This window comes from Protopterus annectens, chromosome 10.part0, assembly GCF_019279795.1.
Source record: "Protopterus annectens isolate FY-2018-M chromosome 10.part0, PAN1.0, whole genome shotgun sequence".
Taxonomy (NCBI): domain Eukaryota; kingdom Metazoa; phylum Chordata; order Ceratodontiformes; family Protopteridae; genus Protopterus; species Protopterus annectens.
Genome location: NC_056744.1, coordinates 371,699,391 through 371,716,880, shown reverse-complemented (window position 1 = coordinate 371,716,880; position 17,490 = coordinate 371,699,391). Strand labels below are relative to the sequence as shown.

Sequence of the window (17,490 nt, the reverse complement as noted above, 5' to 3'; positions counted from 1 at the left end):
AAACAACAATGGGGATATATGTATGGCTCCCACATATGCTACAAAGTCTAGAAGATTTAGTATCTTTGCTTGAAAGTGTTTACAGAGGTATTTTTATACGCCAAATAGACTCCAAAGAATGCTTCCTCAGGTAGACAGCAAATGCTGGCGGTGGGATGAGGAAGAAAGAAGTAACTAGAAACACATTTTCTGGGAGCGTAATGAGCTGGCAGATTTAAATGATTCCCTGCGGACTGCTCCGTCAGAGATACTGGGTGAGCACATTGATATAACTAAGGAAATTATTTTTTTTTAGTTACTATACAGAATCGGAATTGCCTAGACATAGTAAGTCTTTGTACTTGAGTCTAATTATGGTGGCTGCCAAAAAAGCAGTTACTAGAAAATGGAAATCAAAGTCTAACCAACTTTACTAGAAGTAGTGAATATAGTAACAGAGGTAAACAACTGCAATTAGGATCTTTAGAAAAGGGTAGGAGCAAATTACAAAGGAAAAAAAAAATAGGAATTGTGGGAAAAATAAATGCAGAGGAGGAATGAGGTTTAAAAGAATGCAGAATTTGAATGAGCCATGTAATGTTTGACTGACAATGACTGGATAGAATATAAGTGATGTATAATGTTTGCAATTGAAATTATGTTGGTATGATTTATTTTCATTTATATAAATGTAAGATTGCCAATGGCATATGTGATAATTTAATAAATATGTTTCTTGTTTAAAAAACTATATCATTAAGATGTAAACTGTAGAGTGCAGCCAACTGAAACATAATGTTACTTATACATAAACCGTATACTTCAAGGAGATTTAAAACAATATTGGTTCCATTATGTTTCCTCAAAACAACATTCTTCATTTCACAATTGTTCAGCTGAAATTCTACAAAGCTGTCAGTTCAGGTATGTAAAACCTTGAAATACACGCACTCATGAATGCACTGTTTACTGGGAAATGCAAGATAAATTAAAACACAAAGAAAGCATTTTTACAGGTCAGCAAGCCCCCCCCCCCGACCACCTCACCCTCATCTTTCTTTATTATTCTCACTCTGAGGCTACTGTGCATTAAAAAAAGAATGACGACTAACACAACACATAAACATTTCTAACTCTTTCCCTGTGTGAATGTAAGTTCAGAGAATATAGATGGCAATGCATTTTTTCTACATGATTTGTCCTGCAAAGCCTTCCAATCACTGCACCACCCCTACCAGCCCATCTGATTCATCTCTCCCCCCATTCTGGGTAGTTCCCGTGACAGCAAGGGCAGACTTGGGGGGGGGGCATCATACAGACAGCCATGATGGTCTTTTTTGCCCTGTCTTGCAATTATGTTTTTTGGTTGTAACCCCGACCCTGGTGGCAGATTTGTGCACCTACAGGGGCATCCAGTACCCTCCTAATATGAGTACATGATCCCACTCACATGCTCATGAGACCACACACACTTCCATGAGGACTACCATCAGTGGCCTGGGATCACCAAACACATACCCCCTGGTCCTGCAGCCACTTGTAATGTTCAAACATCCTCTTGCATGCGATTGGGTTAGCCTGCACAGGACCACAGTCAGCAAGCACCTTTCCCCCAATCCTACCCAGTAGATTATTCAAGCACCTGAGCTACTAGTCAAACTTGGGTTCATATGTGAACATTAGGCTTACTGCCATGAAGAGCCATTTTAAGTCTATCCAATAATACAAGGTCAGGATCAAACCGTGCATCTTGTGTCTATGAGCTGAAGACCTTAACCATTATGCTAAACCAAGCCCTGTGGGCCACAGTCAGGTCTTTACGCCTGTGCTCCACAGGGCTGGATAAATGTCAATGTATTCAGAGCACAGATGTTGATTTTCTCTGGAGGCGGCATAAAAACATGAACAACCATTCTTTCAAGCAACAAAGGTCAAGCAACTTCAAATCAGTGACGAACTACTGAATAACGGAAAAGCACCACACGAAATCACATATGAACTCTACAGTGTGGCAAGATGAAACCCATTATCATTTATTTATAATGCAGTATAGCATGATGCAAGTCAATGTCACTTACATATAAACCCTAAAGTGTTGCAAGATGTAGCACAATATCCCTTAAATCTGAAATCTATAATGTAGCAAGGTGAAAGCCATTGTCACTGCTATATAAATCCTATAGTGTAGCACAATGTCAGTTAGATGTAAATGCTTCATTGTAGCATTGGATTTGATATATAGTGCTATCTACATGCAACTTGACAATATGACACTGTGTAATGCAATGCCAGTTACATGTAAATGCTTCATTGTTATACAATCTCCCTTATATGCATACTCTATAGTCTGGTAAGATGTAATGCAATTAGATTTATGTGCAATCCTTATAGTGTAGCAAAGTGTAACTCAGTGTCAGATACTTGTAGACTCTATATTGCAGCAAGGTATATAATACAGTGTCACTTATCTGCAAACTACAGTGTAGCAACAGGTAACACAATGCTAAGTACATGTAAACTCTGTAATGCACCATGGTAGAGTATGATATAATTTACATCTAAATCCTACAGTGTAGCCAAGAAATGACACAGTGTTACTTGTAAACTTTATAATGCAGTAGGATGTGACCCTGTGCCACTCATATATGTAAATCCTGTTGCACAGTAAGGTATAACACAAGGTTACTTGTAAACTCTACAAGGTTTTATTTGTTGTGCAGCACACAGTGAGGTATTCATTCTACGTAACTTCATTATTTAGCACATTTTATGTAAAATTGTTTAAAGGAAGAATTCTGGGAATTAAAAGTGCCTCATATTGTAGTACCTTGACTTTATCTTTTCCCAAGAAATCCCGTTTTTGCAGTTGTGCTACTTGCTGTTTGTTAGGTCTGAACAGTTCTCCAACAGGCACTACCAGGGGGTCAAATAGCTTCTTTTTCTGTAGAAATAAATACAGAAGAGAAACATATTATTTATAGGTACATTCTGGGTATAATATCAGTGGAATACACAGACATAAATTTCTTATAAAAGAACACCCTATTCAAACAACTTTGCAGAGATCAGAACCTAAATGAATGCCAATGAACACTGAACTGCAATGACATTCTTCAAAAGATTGTTCAAAACAAACTGTTATCTACAGGAACAGACCAACTATATCTTGTTCCAGGCTCATTGTTCTAGTTGTTATGGTTCTCATTTAGGGTGTCTTCTGTGCAGGGTCTGCAAGTTCTTCCTGTATTTGTATGAGTTTTATCCAGGTGCTCTGGTTTCCTCCCACATACCAAAGGCATGCAGTAGGAGGACTGAGAACTCTAATCTGACTATAGGTGTGTGTGTGTGTGTGTGTGTGTGTGTGTGTGTGTGTGTGTGTGTGTGTGTGTGTGTGTGTGTGTGTGTGTGTGTGTGTGTGGTATGGAAGAAAGACCACATTGGGGTCTGAATGTTGGCTCTAGGTGATTTGGTCAGTGTTGATGAGACTCTCTGGCTCCATGTACCAATGGGCTTGGTACCTATGTTAATGTTGTTATGGTGTGTAAGATTTTGTGACAATAACAAATGGCAGGTATTTTAGTTTCATGGTTTGAGGTTTTTGAATGGATGTTTGCATCAGAAATGTGCAGTCATGCTGTGAACAGAGATATGTTATATTATTTATTTATTTAATTTATTTATTTATTGACTGACATTTAAAGACATGCAGGTAGGTGCGTGCGTGAATGGGTGTACCTTCTTTGAAGGTTGGGCATCGAGCTGGCACCTCGGCACCATAAAAATCCACTGCCAATCATTAGTGGACCAGAATTCTGCTGTGGTGATCCCTAACCAGGAAAAGCCGAAAGATATTAGTATTGACATTTAATTACTGGTAAAGTCTGATTGGGTAGAAGCCCATTTTCAGTGGAGGCCTGGGGAGAAAAGCTCCAAATTGTTACAAAACATTTTAGGAACATTAATTTTACAATCTTCATAAATAAAACAAAAACATCTGTAGTTTAAACAATTATAAGAAATTAGACATAATATAAAAACATTAGTTAAGAATCAATACAAGTTAATGACAATCATTTAATATTTATAGAAATTGTTTAAAGTTTGTAGAGAAATTAAAGGTAAGTTAGTCTAATACAACAAGGAACTACAATATGAAGTGAGGGAAAAACAAACTTATGGTATATTTAGAGAGAAAATCAGGGAAGATAACTTCACGACACCCATGCAGATGGACAATACAGTTACAACTACTGAATCCTACACAATTGCACTTTATAAGCACTTACACGAGTGCATGGATCATGCTATCCCAAACAGAACCAAGATGCTATCCTCCAAAAAAAGGAAGCCAATCTGGTGGTCCCCTGCCATAAACAAACTGTACAACAGAAGGAAGAAACTGTTGCAAAAGAGAGTAAAATCCCATGAGTGGAGGAGCTCCCTGATCAGCCTCAGTAAGAAGCTGTGATCCCTGATAAAATCCCCCAAAGCTAGTTACGAAAACAAAATCGCCACAAAGCATTCTATAGCTATGTCAAGAATCTTAATGGCAACACTCAGATCTGCTCTGAGTTAGAGCACAATGGCACTAAATATACAGACCCAAGTGATATTGCCAACATCCTGGCAGATAGGTTCAGTGCTAACTTTACCCCCCTCTCACCCCCTAAAGGGCCCATCTCTATACCGGAAGAATGCAAAGTTCCTGTAATCATGGCTGCATAGGTACAAACCACACTCTCCAAAGCCAAGAACACAGCATCCATGGGACCAGACAACATCCCAGGCTGCATTCTACATGAAATGCAGAACGAATTGGCACCCCACCTAAGTACCATGTTCAATCATAGCCTCACCACAGGCTTTGTGCCCGCTGAATGGTGCACCATGACAGTTATCCCACTCCACAAGGGGGGAGCCACCACGGACCCCGGGAACTACCGCCCCATTAACCTGACGAGCCTGGTCTGCAAGGCCATGGAATGTATCATCATGGAACTTATAAACAGAGACATTGGTAATCTCCAAATTCTGGACCCCACCCAGTTTGGGTTTGTAAAAGGCAGATCATGTCTCCTAAACCTGATAAGACGTCTTTGAAGCAGTCACCAAAGCCGTAGACAAGCGTAAGGTAGTTCACCAGCCTAGCTAGATCTTGCCAAGGCTTTTGACACCATCCCCCACTCTGGAATTATAGATAAACTCACTAAACTATATATAAATCCCTATGTCAGAAGATGGGTTGCCAACTGGCTCACTGACAGAACCCACACTGCGAAAGTAGCAGACTCCAAATCAGACTTCAGACCAGTGACAAGTGCAGTACCACAGGGTTCAGTCCTGGGTCCTCTCCTGTTTGGTATCTATTTCTCTGAAGTACAGGCTAACACAGAAGGTCTTTGGCTAACGAAGTTCGCAGATGACTGCAAACTAGGAGCCATAATCGAAACTCCTACTGATGTGGACATCCTACAAAAGGGCCTCACTGAGATAGATGCCTGGTGTCAAAGCCATGACTTCAAGCTCAATGCCAAAAAGTGCATTGTCATCCCCTTTGGTAAAAACTCTGTACCCATGAACTGCAACATAGGCGGTAGGATACTTAACACCGAAAGTGTGATAAGAGACAGTAGTCTCTCCTTTGATAATCACATCACCACAGTAGTCAGGAAATCCTTCTACGTGGTACACCTCATCACAAAAGGTTTCTCATCCAGAAAAAAAGAGGTCATTGTTTCCTTCTACTCATCACTCATTAGACCCATTATAGAGTACAACACCCCTTGTGGTATGTACCTCACAAGACATCTTCAACAACTGGAAAGGCTGCAGAAATACCTCACAAAGAGGATTACCAGCCTCAAACAGATGCCCTACGCAGACTGTCTCAAAAAACTTCAGCTTTACTCCATCGCATATCGCCTGCTCAGAGGTGATCTCTGCCTAACATACAAAGCTATGTCAAACCCAGAGCTGTTGGACATGCTCCATGTAAAGAAATCCCAATCCCTCTGAGCTACATGCTCTAGGGGCCTAAACCTTGTCACTACAATAAACAGAACATGCTGGAGGCATAGATTCCTGTCTCAGAGACTTCCCATACTCTGGAATAACCTACCTATCTATATCAAACAAAGCTCCTCATTAGCACTCTTCAAGAAAAATCTTGATGATTGGATGGGAAATAGAAAATTCACCCTGGGGATCACCTCTGTGGCTCTGCTCGACAGTGGCACAGGAAAATAATTTCCTTGGGTGGCAAAAGCCAGGGTACCTTTTTGGCTGGGCTTGTATAGGCCCTAGGGCCAATAGCCTAGTACCTACCTATGAACCTATGAACTTATGAACCTATAGAAGTGAGGAAGTAAGTGAAAAAGGGAGAGTAAGGAGGTATAAGGAATGAAAAAGTACTTAATCACATTTAGGGAGATAGTTTATCCTGGTTTTGAGAAAGAACAGAGCCATATTGGAATATGGAAGAGACTGGAGTAATACACAAAACACTATAATTCATTTGAGTTTGTGTAATACAAATGTTTGCTTTGTGCTCACAGAGTGTGTGATAATTAATAAATAGTGAGAGTGAAATGAAACGTGGTTATTGTGTAGCTACATGCTGCTAGGGGTAGAAAGCTTGCTTCATATACAACACAGCTGTTACTTTGTGTAGTTAAAGATAGAAAGAGATTTGATAAAATACAGAGTTTAACATAAAAATGTAACTTGGTATATAACGGATTTACAAGACATCAGCAAATGAAATAATATAAGATGTCATTGTTTTGTACATACAAAATAGTGTATATGGGCAACCTTTCATAACAAAACCATTCCTTTCCATCAAGGCTGTTGGTGACATCATATAAGCCTCCAGAGCACAGCTCTTTGAAAAGAAAATATAGCAATACCGGCAACAGACTGGAAACAGCTTTCCTCTCACTTTTTATTGTTGGACTGCTGTTCGGTAAGTTTTATGCCATGTAGCCAAGGTTTTGTTCATTATTACTGTATCACATTACATTTCTTGTAGACCATCTTAGAAACCATCTGCATCATGTACTGAAGTAATATCATACCCAATTTATAGTCATCATCGTGTTTGGTTATTCATAGTTGATTTCCTACTTTTATATCTGAAAGAGTAACTCAAAAAGAAGTAGCCAAAGTACAAAGCTCTATGGAATACACTGGTGACCTCCATCAGGATGGACAGGTAGTCCTCCCACTCTAATGTTACTTTACCACCTTACCCACTGAACTACCAATGGATTAACATTTATTGCTTACACTTTGTCAGATATTCCCTTAAATGAGATAGTATTGAATGTCTTATCATGGTCAAGATAGGAAAGATACACATCCAGCCTTTCATTCAGTCCTGCACCTGCTTCATCAAAGAGTATCACAACATTCAAAAGGTAAGACCTCAAGATGACAGACTCTGTGTAATCTTCCATATACAACAGACACATGTCCCACATGTCATTCTGTATAAGACCTTTTATGACTCTTTCCATGATTTTTCACAAAATTTTGATCAACTGATAGACAATTGTTTAGGATGAGATGACCCCCTTTGTGAATTGCTACCATTATACAGTTTGCCACCATAATTCAGGGATGTTGCCACCTGATATCAGTTTGTTTAAATGATTGATAAGGGTTTACTCAGGTTTTTCTTTAATTTGTGTAGAAACTGCCAATATGTTGTTAGGTTCTATGGAAAGTGAGTTTATAATTGTACTTGCGGAAGCAGTTATCATATCTGTAGTTATATAAAAGATGTCTCTTCCTGTTTTCGTAACAGTTTGACATATCAAATGAAACAAAAAGACCATGTACAAAGTCCAAACAAATGCTGGCTAAGGCAGATCCACAGTAAAACTACAATTTATTGAACTTTAATAAATACAAAATAAAAAAGATTAGCACTTTCATTCACTTATTTTGAACTTCATAGGTTCATTGGTAAGTACTAGGCTATCAGCCCTGGGGCCTATATAAGCCTAGCCAGAAAGGTTACCTGGCTTTCCCCACCCCAAAAAATTATGTTCCTGTGCCCCTGTCAAGCAGTGCCGCAGAAGTGTTCCCCAAGGTGAATTTTCTATTTCCCATCCATTCTTCAAGACTTTTCTTAGAGGGCCAATGAGGAGCTTTGCTTGACATGAATGGGTATTTTGTTCCAGAGTATGGGAAGTCTCTAGGACAGGAATCTATCCCTTCAGCATGTTCTGTTTATTGTGGTGACAAGGTTTAGGTCCCTGGAGTGTGCACTTTGGAGAGACTAGGATTTCTTTAAGTGTAGCATGTCCAACAGCTCTGAGTTTGACATGGCTTTGTATGATGGGCAGAGATCGCCTCTGAGTAGGCGATATGTGACAGAGTAAACCTGGAGTTTTTCTAAGATGGTCTGCGTACGGCATCTGTTTGAGGCTGGTAATCCTCTTAGTGAGGTATTTCTGTGACCTTTCCAATTGTTGTAGGTGTCTTGTGAGATACATGCCAAACAGGGCATTGTACTCTATAATGGGTCTAATGAGGGATGAGTAGAGAGGAACAATGACCTCCTTTTTTCTAGAGGAGAACCCTTTTGTGATGAGGTGGGCCATGTAGAAGGATTTCATGACTACTGTGGCAATGTGGTTATCAAAGGAGAGACTACTGTCTAGCTGTGTCCCGAGGTCTCTTATCACACTTTCAGTGTTTAGTGAGCTACCGCCTATGTGGTAGTTCATGGGTACCGAGTTTTTTCCAGAGGGAATGACAGTGCACTTCTTGGCATTGAGCCTGAGGCCATGACTTTGACACAAAGCATCTGTCTCTGTGAGGCCCTCTTGTAGAATGTCTACATCATTAGGTGATTCTATTATGGCTTCCAGTTTGCATTCATCTGTGAACTTTGTTAGCCAAAGACCTTCTGTGCTGGCTTGCACTTCAGAGAAGTAGATGCCAAACAGGAGAGGACCAGGGACCGAACCCTGTGGTACTCCACTCATCACTGGTCTGAAGTCAGACTTGGAGTTAGCTACTTTTACTGTGTGGGTTCTGTCAGTGAGCCAGTTGGCCACCCATCTTGTGACATAGGGATTTATGCCCAGTTTAGTGAGTTTATCTATAATTCCAGAGGGGGGGTGGTATTGAAAGCCTTGGTGAGGTCAAGATAGGCAGTATGCACTACCTTACCCTCATCTACGGCTCTAGTGACTGCTTCAAAGAAGTCAGTCAGGTTTAGTAGACATGATCTACCTTTTACAAACCCAAACTGAGTGGGGTCCAGAGTTTGGAGGTTACCTATGTCTTTGTTTATAAGCTCCAAGATGATACGTTCCATGGCCTTGCAGACCAGGCTCGTCAGGCTAATGGGGCGGTAGTTTTCGGGGTCCATGGTGGCACCCCCTTTGTGGAGTGGGATAACTGTCGCTGTGCATCATTCAGTAGGCACATGGCCTGAGGTGAGGCTATGATTGAACATGGTACTTAGGTGGGGGTGCCAGTTCGTTCTGTAGTTTGTGTAGTACGCAGCCTGGGATGTTGTCTGGTCCCATGGATGCTGTGTTCTTGGCTTTGGAGAGTCCGGTCTTTACTTGTTCATCCGTGATTACAGGGGCTTTGCATTCTTCTGGTATTAAGATGGGCCCTTTGGAGGGTGAGAGGGGGGTAAAGTTATCACTGAACCTAGCTGCCAGGATGTTGGCAATATCGGTTGGTTCTGTATATTTAGTGCCATTGTGCTGTAGCTCAATGCAGATCTGAGTGCTGTCATTGAGATTTTTGACATAGCTGTAGAATGTTTTGTGGTTGTCTTTGGAATCAGTGATGATTTTATTTTCATAACTAGCTTTGGAGGATTTTATGAGGGATCTCAGCTTCTTGCTGAGGCTGACCAGGGAGTTCCTCCAATCTTGGGATTTTATTCTTTTTTGCAACAGCTTCTTCCTTCTGTTGTAGAGTTTGTTTATGGCAGGGGACCACCAGATTGGTTTCCTTTTTTTGGAGGATAGCGTTTTGGTTCTGTTGGGGGTGGCACGATCCATGCACTTGTGCATGTGCTTATAAAGTGCATTTGTGTAAGATTCAGCAGTCGTACCTCTATTTTCCATCTGCATGGGTGTCGTGACGTTTGCCACTTCTGTCTTAAGAAGCATGAAGTTGGCTTTGGAGTAGTTTTTGACTGTGGTTTCCTTAATGGGGGGTGGGGTGGGGGTGGGATATGGATGTCTAGGGTGATTAGCTTGTGGTCAGATCTGACCAGCGAGGAGTTGACCTCTGGCATGGAACACCGGTTACCCATATTGGTAATAACCAGGTCCAGGATATTGCTGTCCCTGGTGGGGGTATGGACAAGTTGATCCAAGGTGTTGGAATTTATGAATTCCAGAAAACGTTGAGCAAATGAGTTGGTACATGAGTAGTTTTCCCAGCTGATGGTGGGGTAGTTGAACTCGCCCATAATTAAGGTATTGGGTTGTACCTTAATATTTTCCAGTATCTTATGAAATGAAGAGTGGGAATCCTGGGGCATGGTGAGGGATCTGTAACAAGCTACAACCTGGATTGCAGTCCAGTGTTAGTTGCACTTGGATAATTTCAGATGCATTATGTTGAGCAACTATCCTGGAGGTGTGGATATCCTTAATGAATATGGACACGCCTCTGCCTTTAGTGTTTCGGTCCAGGTTAGGTGGCCGAAAGGTGTGGTATGAATTATAGCCTGGTAATGCAGGGGTGCTCTTTGGAGCCTTGAATCAGGTCTCTGTCACTGCACAGATGTCGATGTGCTCCATTTTAAGGAGTGCCTCGAGAGAGTGCATTTTGAGATTTAGACTTCTAGCATTGAGTAACATTACCCTCAGAGTTTGCTTACTTGTACCTGTTAAGGTGGTGAATTTAGCATTTGAACCTTGCCTAAAAAAGGCACTATAGAGGTGGCAAGAGCCTTAGCCAGTATCCGGAATCCCAGGAGCGACAGGTGCAGGCCATCTCTGGCAAAGCATCGTGGTCTGTCAAACATGTCGTCCCAGGCAAACAGATACTGGATCCCCTTAGAATCACAGCAGAAGCTTAGCCAATTGTTAAAGTCAAACATTTTGTCCTTGCACTGTGGTATCATTCTGGGTGATGGCAGAATGCTACTCAGGGCTAGGGTCATACCTGCTTGGGCTACAAGATCCGAGAGCTCCTCCATGTCTCTTTTCATGTAGTCCAGGGAGGTACAACTCAGGTCATTCACACCAACATGGACAATGACAGTGCCTGATTATAGAGTCACCTATGACTAGTGTGTTGGCTACGTTGTCTTGCCTTATGGGTTGAGGTTGAGTGGCACACTGATTTTGTGGGCTATGTGTCATTTGGGTAGTGTTGGGGGGTGGTGGTGGTCTACATTTCAGCTTGGGAGGTCTCTGTTAATTGGGCAGATTTTTATTGAGAGCCTCCGTGAATGTGGGTGTGTGCTTTATGTTTCTATGTGTGGGTTTTGGTAGTGTGGGTTTTGAAGGACTATGTGTTGAGTGTGGTGTGGTCCAGGTGTTAACCTTCTCCTCTTGACTCTCTAGTCCAGTCTTGGCTGGAGAGAGCTTGGCTTCCAGTTTGGCTATATAAGTGCATCTCAGAATCACAGGTTGTAGTGTTGGGTGGTAGGAGGACAGGGTTGTCAGTGTACATGAGGCAATTGCTACATTGCCCCAAGATACCCAGATTCATCAGGTTGACAGGAGAAAACACCGGGAGCTGACCCATGGACATGCCTGGATAGGTGCTTATTAATTTAAGTACTAAGAACTATTTTCCTCTTGACAAATGAGGAAAGTCAAGTGCTGTAGTAATTTGTAGTTTATTTAGTGCTTACAACAAGTTCTGAGCAAGTGCTGAGCACAAGGATACAGTTTTGAGTGCTGAAACTAAAACAACTGGCTAGTTCTAGCTAAAACTAAAAGAAGAGAAGCAGGCCATGGCCTGTTTGGTGATCCACAGTCTTGTCCCAGATAATGCAAGGGTCTGCAGGCTTGTAGCCTTTTTCTGGTAGATGCCTCGAATAGCTACCAGACCAATCAGGTATGTTAAGCACAGACACTCACTCTCCAACCAGAAAGAGTCAGGAATCAATGCACTCTGCTCCTACTCTCACCAGGATCAGAATATAAGCACAGATTGCATGCTGTCACCTATAAAGCAGTTGTTAAGCTTTCTGGTGATCAGCAGTCTCCAGGAAATAATGTCCCTGTGCTCCTTCTTTCACCAGGAGAAAACAGAAGCATTAATCCAAAGATGACTACTGAGAGGCAGAATGTGGGGTATACGATAACTGGTGGTCTTGCAATAGATGCTTAAAGGTAATATGAAAACAATGGTTTATCCTAAACACTGCAGTGTACACTAGAGGAGTTAGATGTGAAAGTAGGTAACAAGTTTTACCTGTCTAAAAGTTAGGTTTTAGTGGAGAGTCACTATTTTTAAACAACAAGATAGATTGAAAGGGGATGGTCACTTTTGTATTCTGGTACTATGGAATACAGTAGGGTGGCCAATAAATTTAAATAGTTGAAGGGGAGTGATTTCACAAAATGATAATTTTGTGCTTACTCACACTAGCCAGTAAAAGCAGAGAGGAAATTAGATATATGGTCAAATTAACATAAGAGGCAGGCAACTAGAAAGACAGTGGTGTTTAAGAACACAACAGTAACCGGGTGGGGGTGGGGGGGGTTCTGTCTGACTCACAAGAGACAGAGCTGTGGTCTCTTTTCAAGTTTTACTATGCAGTTAAAAGCAGAATGCAAGTAAAACACAGTGTAAAGAAAACAAACCACAGTAAACAAAATAGAAAAAGGCAATAAAGTAATACAAAACACAACAAATAAAAAGCAAACTAACCTTTCCCTCACAGCAAACTGTAGCCGAATCTTGGTGAGCCTTTCCAGTAAAGCTCTGAAATGTTTTATTTTACCCCTTAAATAAAAGGTTTACTTCCTAGCTCCACCCCCTCAGTTTACAGATGACTAACCTTAGCTAACCTGTTGTACCTTATGTATAACTCCTTAATTGACCACTTGTAATTTCTGTCTGACTCACAAGTGACCGAGCTGTGGTCTCGTTTCAAGTTTTATTATGCAGTTAAAGCAGAATACAAATAAAACACAGTGTAAAGAAAACAAATCACAGTATACAAAATAGAAAAAGGCAATAAAGTAATACAAAACACAACAAATAAAAAGCAAACAAACCTTTCCCTCACAGCAAACTGAAGCAGAATCTGGGTGAGCCTTTCCAGTAAAGCTCTGAAATGTTTTATATTTATTTATTTATTGACATTTATTTATTGGGAAGGTCCACTGGGCAAGAGCCCATTTTCAGTGGAGGCCCGGGGGGGGGGGGAGCCCCAATTACATATCAAATTACATTACATTTAGCCCTTGAATGGGTTACAGAGTTACAAAGAATCTAATACTGCAAAAATATAAGGAGACAATGACAAAAAGGAGAAAAGAATTTTAAACAAATATTTAAAGTTGTCAGTTTTGTTACAGAGATAAATGGCGACCTTGATAGGGTGACAAGTTAAAGTAGCAGTGATAAATTGTAGATGGGTTACATTTTTGTTTCCAAGATTAAGTTAGGAACAAGTTCTAGGGGAGAAGCCCTAGGTGAGGAGAAAGGAGATGTTAAGGAGAGATTCAGGAAGAGATGGTTAATTCATCTGAAGAAGTTATAATAATATTGAGATTGGAAAGTAGGAGGAAGCAGTACTGGGGGTGGGGAGGGGGGTTAAGTTATGGCACTAGTCTGAGTGGTGCAGTTATAGATCCAGTTGGAGAGCAGATGTTTGTGTAGGGTTTTTTTTGAAGTTGGAGGGTTGTTGTATAGAGCGAACATAAGAGGGGAGATTGTTCCAGGATCTGGAAATTGTTCATCTATATAGGAGTTTACCAGCAGAAAGGTTTGGTTTGTGGATTTGTAGTAGATTCTGGTTTTCAGATTGAAGAGACCTAGGAGGAGAATAAGGAGCTGAATGAAGGGCAGTCTTGTGGCTTGTAAATAAGTTTATGGGATGTGGTAAGCTGAAGGGGTGATAAATAATGTATGTGGGAATTCAAGCCATTGGAGATTTCTCAGGGCTATACAATGATGGGTAGAATGACAGGTATTAGAGGCAAATTTAGTGATTTTTATTATAGCAGGATTCAAGCTTTTGTTTCAGGGATGACTGGAGGTTGGTCAATAAAGTGGCTCTGTATGTTAGGGAGGGAAGCAAATAGGAGAGGACTATTGCTTGGTTGGTTGATATGGAGACGAGTGTATTGTGCCTGTAAAGTAGACTGAGTTTTCTATGGGTTTTAGCTATATTGCTTTGGATATGTAAATCGAATTTTAGATTTTCATCTATAATGATACCTAATAATTTGGTACTAGCTACAATTTCAAATTTTATTGAAGTCAATGAGAGTATGTTGAAGTCTTGTCTGTTAATGCTGGTATTTATTTTTGAGTAAACAACATTAGCTTAGTTTTTTGCATTTAGGCAGAGATGGTTTTTGTGAAGCCAAGTCCAATGGTTGTGAAGGCAGTTTGAGTGAATTATTGTAAAGTAGTGAGGTTAGGTGCAGAGCAGACTATTGTAGAGTCATCTGCATACTGGACTAGGGAGGTATGGGGTAATGCTAGGTGAAAGTTATTTATGAATAAGTTAAAAAGAAGGGGGCCTAAGATGGATCCTTGTGGGATGCCAGTAGGGTTATGAAGGTAGGGGGAGATTGAATGTTGCCATTTGATGGCATGTAGCCTATCTGAGAGATCGCTTCTGAATCAATTTAGGGTATGAGAGGAAAGGCCTATGAAAGAAAGTTGAGAGAGGAACATAGAGTGAGAAATGGTGTCAAAAGCTTTTGAAAGGTCTAGAAATAGTGCAGATGCTATTGAGCCAGAGTCACGTATTTTGTTAATGGTGTCCATGAAGGATATTAGTGCTTTGGATGTGCTGTGGCCAGTGTCACGTATTCTGTTAATGATGTCCATGAAGGATATTAGTGTTGTGGATGTGCTGTGGCCAGAGTCACGTATTCTGTTAATGGTGTCCATTAAGGATATTAGTGCTGTGGATGTGCTGTGGCTGGGTCGGAATCCATGTTGGGTGGGGGAGGATGTTATTGCAGAGTAAATAGCTGATTAATTGTTTTTGGACACATTTCTCAAGAATTTTAGAAAGTGGAGATAAAATAGCTACAGGTTGAAAGTTGGAGATATCAGAGGATAAACCACCTTTATTGTGTGGAAGGATAATTGTTTTTTTTCCAAACAGAAGGGACATATGATTCTTGGATAGATCTATTAATTAAGATGCTAATTGGATATGCTACTGCATCAGAAGCTATTTTAAGGAATTTGGCAGGCATTTTGTCAGCTGAGTTGGAATAAGGCTTATGTTTTAACAACAGTTTCTTATTACAGGAAGTAGGGATGGAAGAAAAAATAAATTCAGGACAATTGGGAGGTATATTGCAGTTTGGTAAGGTTGAGCTAGAAGGTAAGCTGTTTTGGGGGTAGCTGAGAAGAGGAGGAAATGGTAGAAAGGGGTGAGATGGAAGAGGTGAGGATAGTGAGGCAGTAAGACTGGCTATTGTATCAATAAAGTATTGGTTAAATTTGGTAGCTATAAGGTCAGAAGGCATGTCTGGAAAGGGGCAAGGGTTAGTTTTTGTGCTTGGGTTAAGGAGATTATTAGTAAATTCCAGAAGTAGTCTTGTTTGTCTTTGTGGATAAGTTTTTTAGCAAGGTTATGAAGTTGTTTGTAATGGGTAAAGAGAGAGGGAGTATTAAAATTATGCCAGAGCCTCCATGCTTTATCCCTAGATTTCATAATGTCTTTTGTAGGTTTAATCAGCCAAGGAGCATGTTTATTTTTTATTCTGATGGATCTAGTTGGTGCTAAGCTTTGGAGAGTACTTAGAAAGGCATTGTATTTTTCACTAGAATAGTACTATATAATTGATAGCTGTGTGTGTTTTTACTAATTCTTATTAGCTAGTAGTTAGCGTGTTGTTGAATTGTTGCAATTTTTGCAGCAATTTCTTGTCGTAGCTTCTTCTCTGTTTACGGCTAGGTCTGTTTAAGTTAGAGGACCTAGTCCTCTGTTTTTTGCTCATCTTTGTGTGTTGTTCTTCAGCAGGGTTAGGCCCATTTAAGTTAGAGGACCTAGTCCTCTGTTGTTTTTTTCCTTGTGTGCAGTGATTCTTGCCTGTTTAGGTTAGAGGACCTTGTCCTCTCTTCCTGCTTTTCCCTCATGTTTGTGTTAGTGAAAACATGTCTAAGGAGTCTAAGGATCATAAACATTTGGATTTTAAGAAGTGTCTCAAATGCTCTCAAAAATGTCAATAACTGTTGGACATAGTAATTGTATTTACTGTCTCTGTGCCATACATCTTCAGGAAACATGTTCCTTCTGTCACTCCTTCAGTTCTCGAGTTCTCCAGGAAAGGAAGAACAAATTGATCCTGAAAGGTCTCCTTAAGCCTTCCTTTGAGGAGGATTTAGCCAGCTCTTCATCTTCACATTCCAGGTCTCCTTCTTCTAAAAAAGAGAAGGGCGAGTCGGCCAAGAGACATTCTCCCACACTGACTATTTTATCTGGACCTCCTCAGAAAATCTCAAAATTGGACAAACATTCTACCTCCTTGGCTCCACTGTCCTCAGAGCCAGTTGAGGTTATCGATATCGACACTCCAGTGTCGGCCCCACATTTTTTGGAGCCGACTACTGAACATTTACCTTGGAGCCAGTCTAGAGAATTATTACCAGTCTCAACAACTCAGATATCCCATTTTGCAGAGATCTAGGTCACCTACTTTATCTTCCAGATCCTCCAAGAGTCTTTCTGAAGAGGATGTAGAGAGAGTAGTACTTAAACTCTTGAAGTCGTCAGCGCTAGCTAATTTGTTACTGGCTCCCACCCAATCGGTTCCAGAACCATCTAAGGCCATACTCCCTGTTTCTGTTCCTCTCTGAGCCATGTTGGTCCTTTGGAGCTAGAGCTATTGGCGCAACTTGTTGTGGAACCTTCGGTTTCAGCACCCCTCATGTCTGTCTCGGAGCTGAGTTCTGCTCCGACACCTTCAGTGCCATCCTTGGTGTCTAGCAGCCAAAGCTCACCAGTCGGCCCTGACAGGGACACTTGGACCTGGACTTCTTCAGTTACGAGCTTACCTCTTGGTGCGTCGGCTAGGCTGAGCTCAGATCCTACATCTGTCTCGGAGCTGATCGCTTTGGAGCCAAGGGCTACTTCCACTTCCTCAGAAATGGGAGTGTCCTCAGAGCCGAAGAGATCTGCCTTCAAGATGATGAGGAGCATGCTGTCTAGGTCTTCAGCTCTGCACAATGGTACCGATGCTCTTCCCCCTTAAGCCCCGACCTCTGTCTCAGCACCATCTCTATCTCTTTGCAGCAGAGACCCGCAGCCTCAGGAGCCCCCATTGGGTGGCCCCCAGTCTTCTGAGACCTCCCTAGAATACCCTTCTGAGG

At 41.2% G+C, this 17,490-nt stretch overlaps 2 protein-coding genes across 4 annotated transcripts in view; one reads left to right on the top strand and one right to left on the bottom strand.

The window, feature by feature from the left end:
* The window catches only part of LOC122813140 (nmrA-like family domain-containing protein 1), a 918,981-nt gene that overhangs the window by 358,704 nt on the left and 542,787 nt on the right, over positions 1 to 17,490 (top strand). The window contains exon 3 of one of the 3 annotated variants that reach the window (XM_044085291.1): positions 6,825 to 6,943. The exons of the other annotated variants lie outside the window; for them this stretch is intronic. The gene's annotated coding sequence lies outside the window, so the exon portion shown is untranslated. The remainder of the gene's footprint in view (positions 1 to 6,824; positions 6,944 to 17,490) is intronic. 3 annotated transcript variants of the gene reach the window in all.
* Positions 1 to 17,490, bottom strand: part of NCF2 (neutrophil cytosolic factor 2) — a 612,590-nt gene that overhangs the window by 242,847 nt on the left and 352,253 nt on the right. The window contains exon 5 of the mRNA XM_044085286.1: positions 2,807 to 2,920. Within this exon, the coding sequence (XP_043941221.1) occupies positions 2,807 to 2,920 (114 nt within the window). The remainder of the gene's footprint in view (positions 1 to 2,806; positions 2,921 to 17,490) is intronic.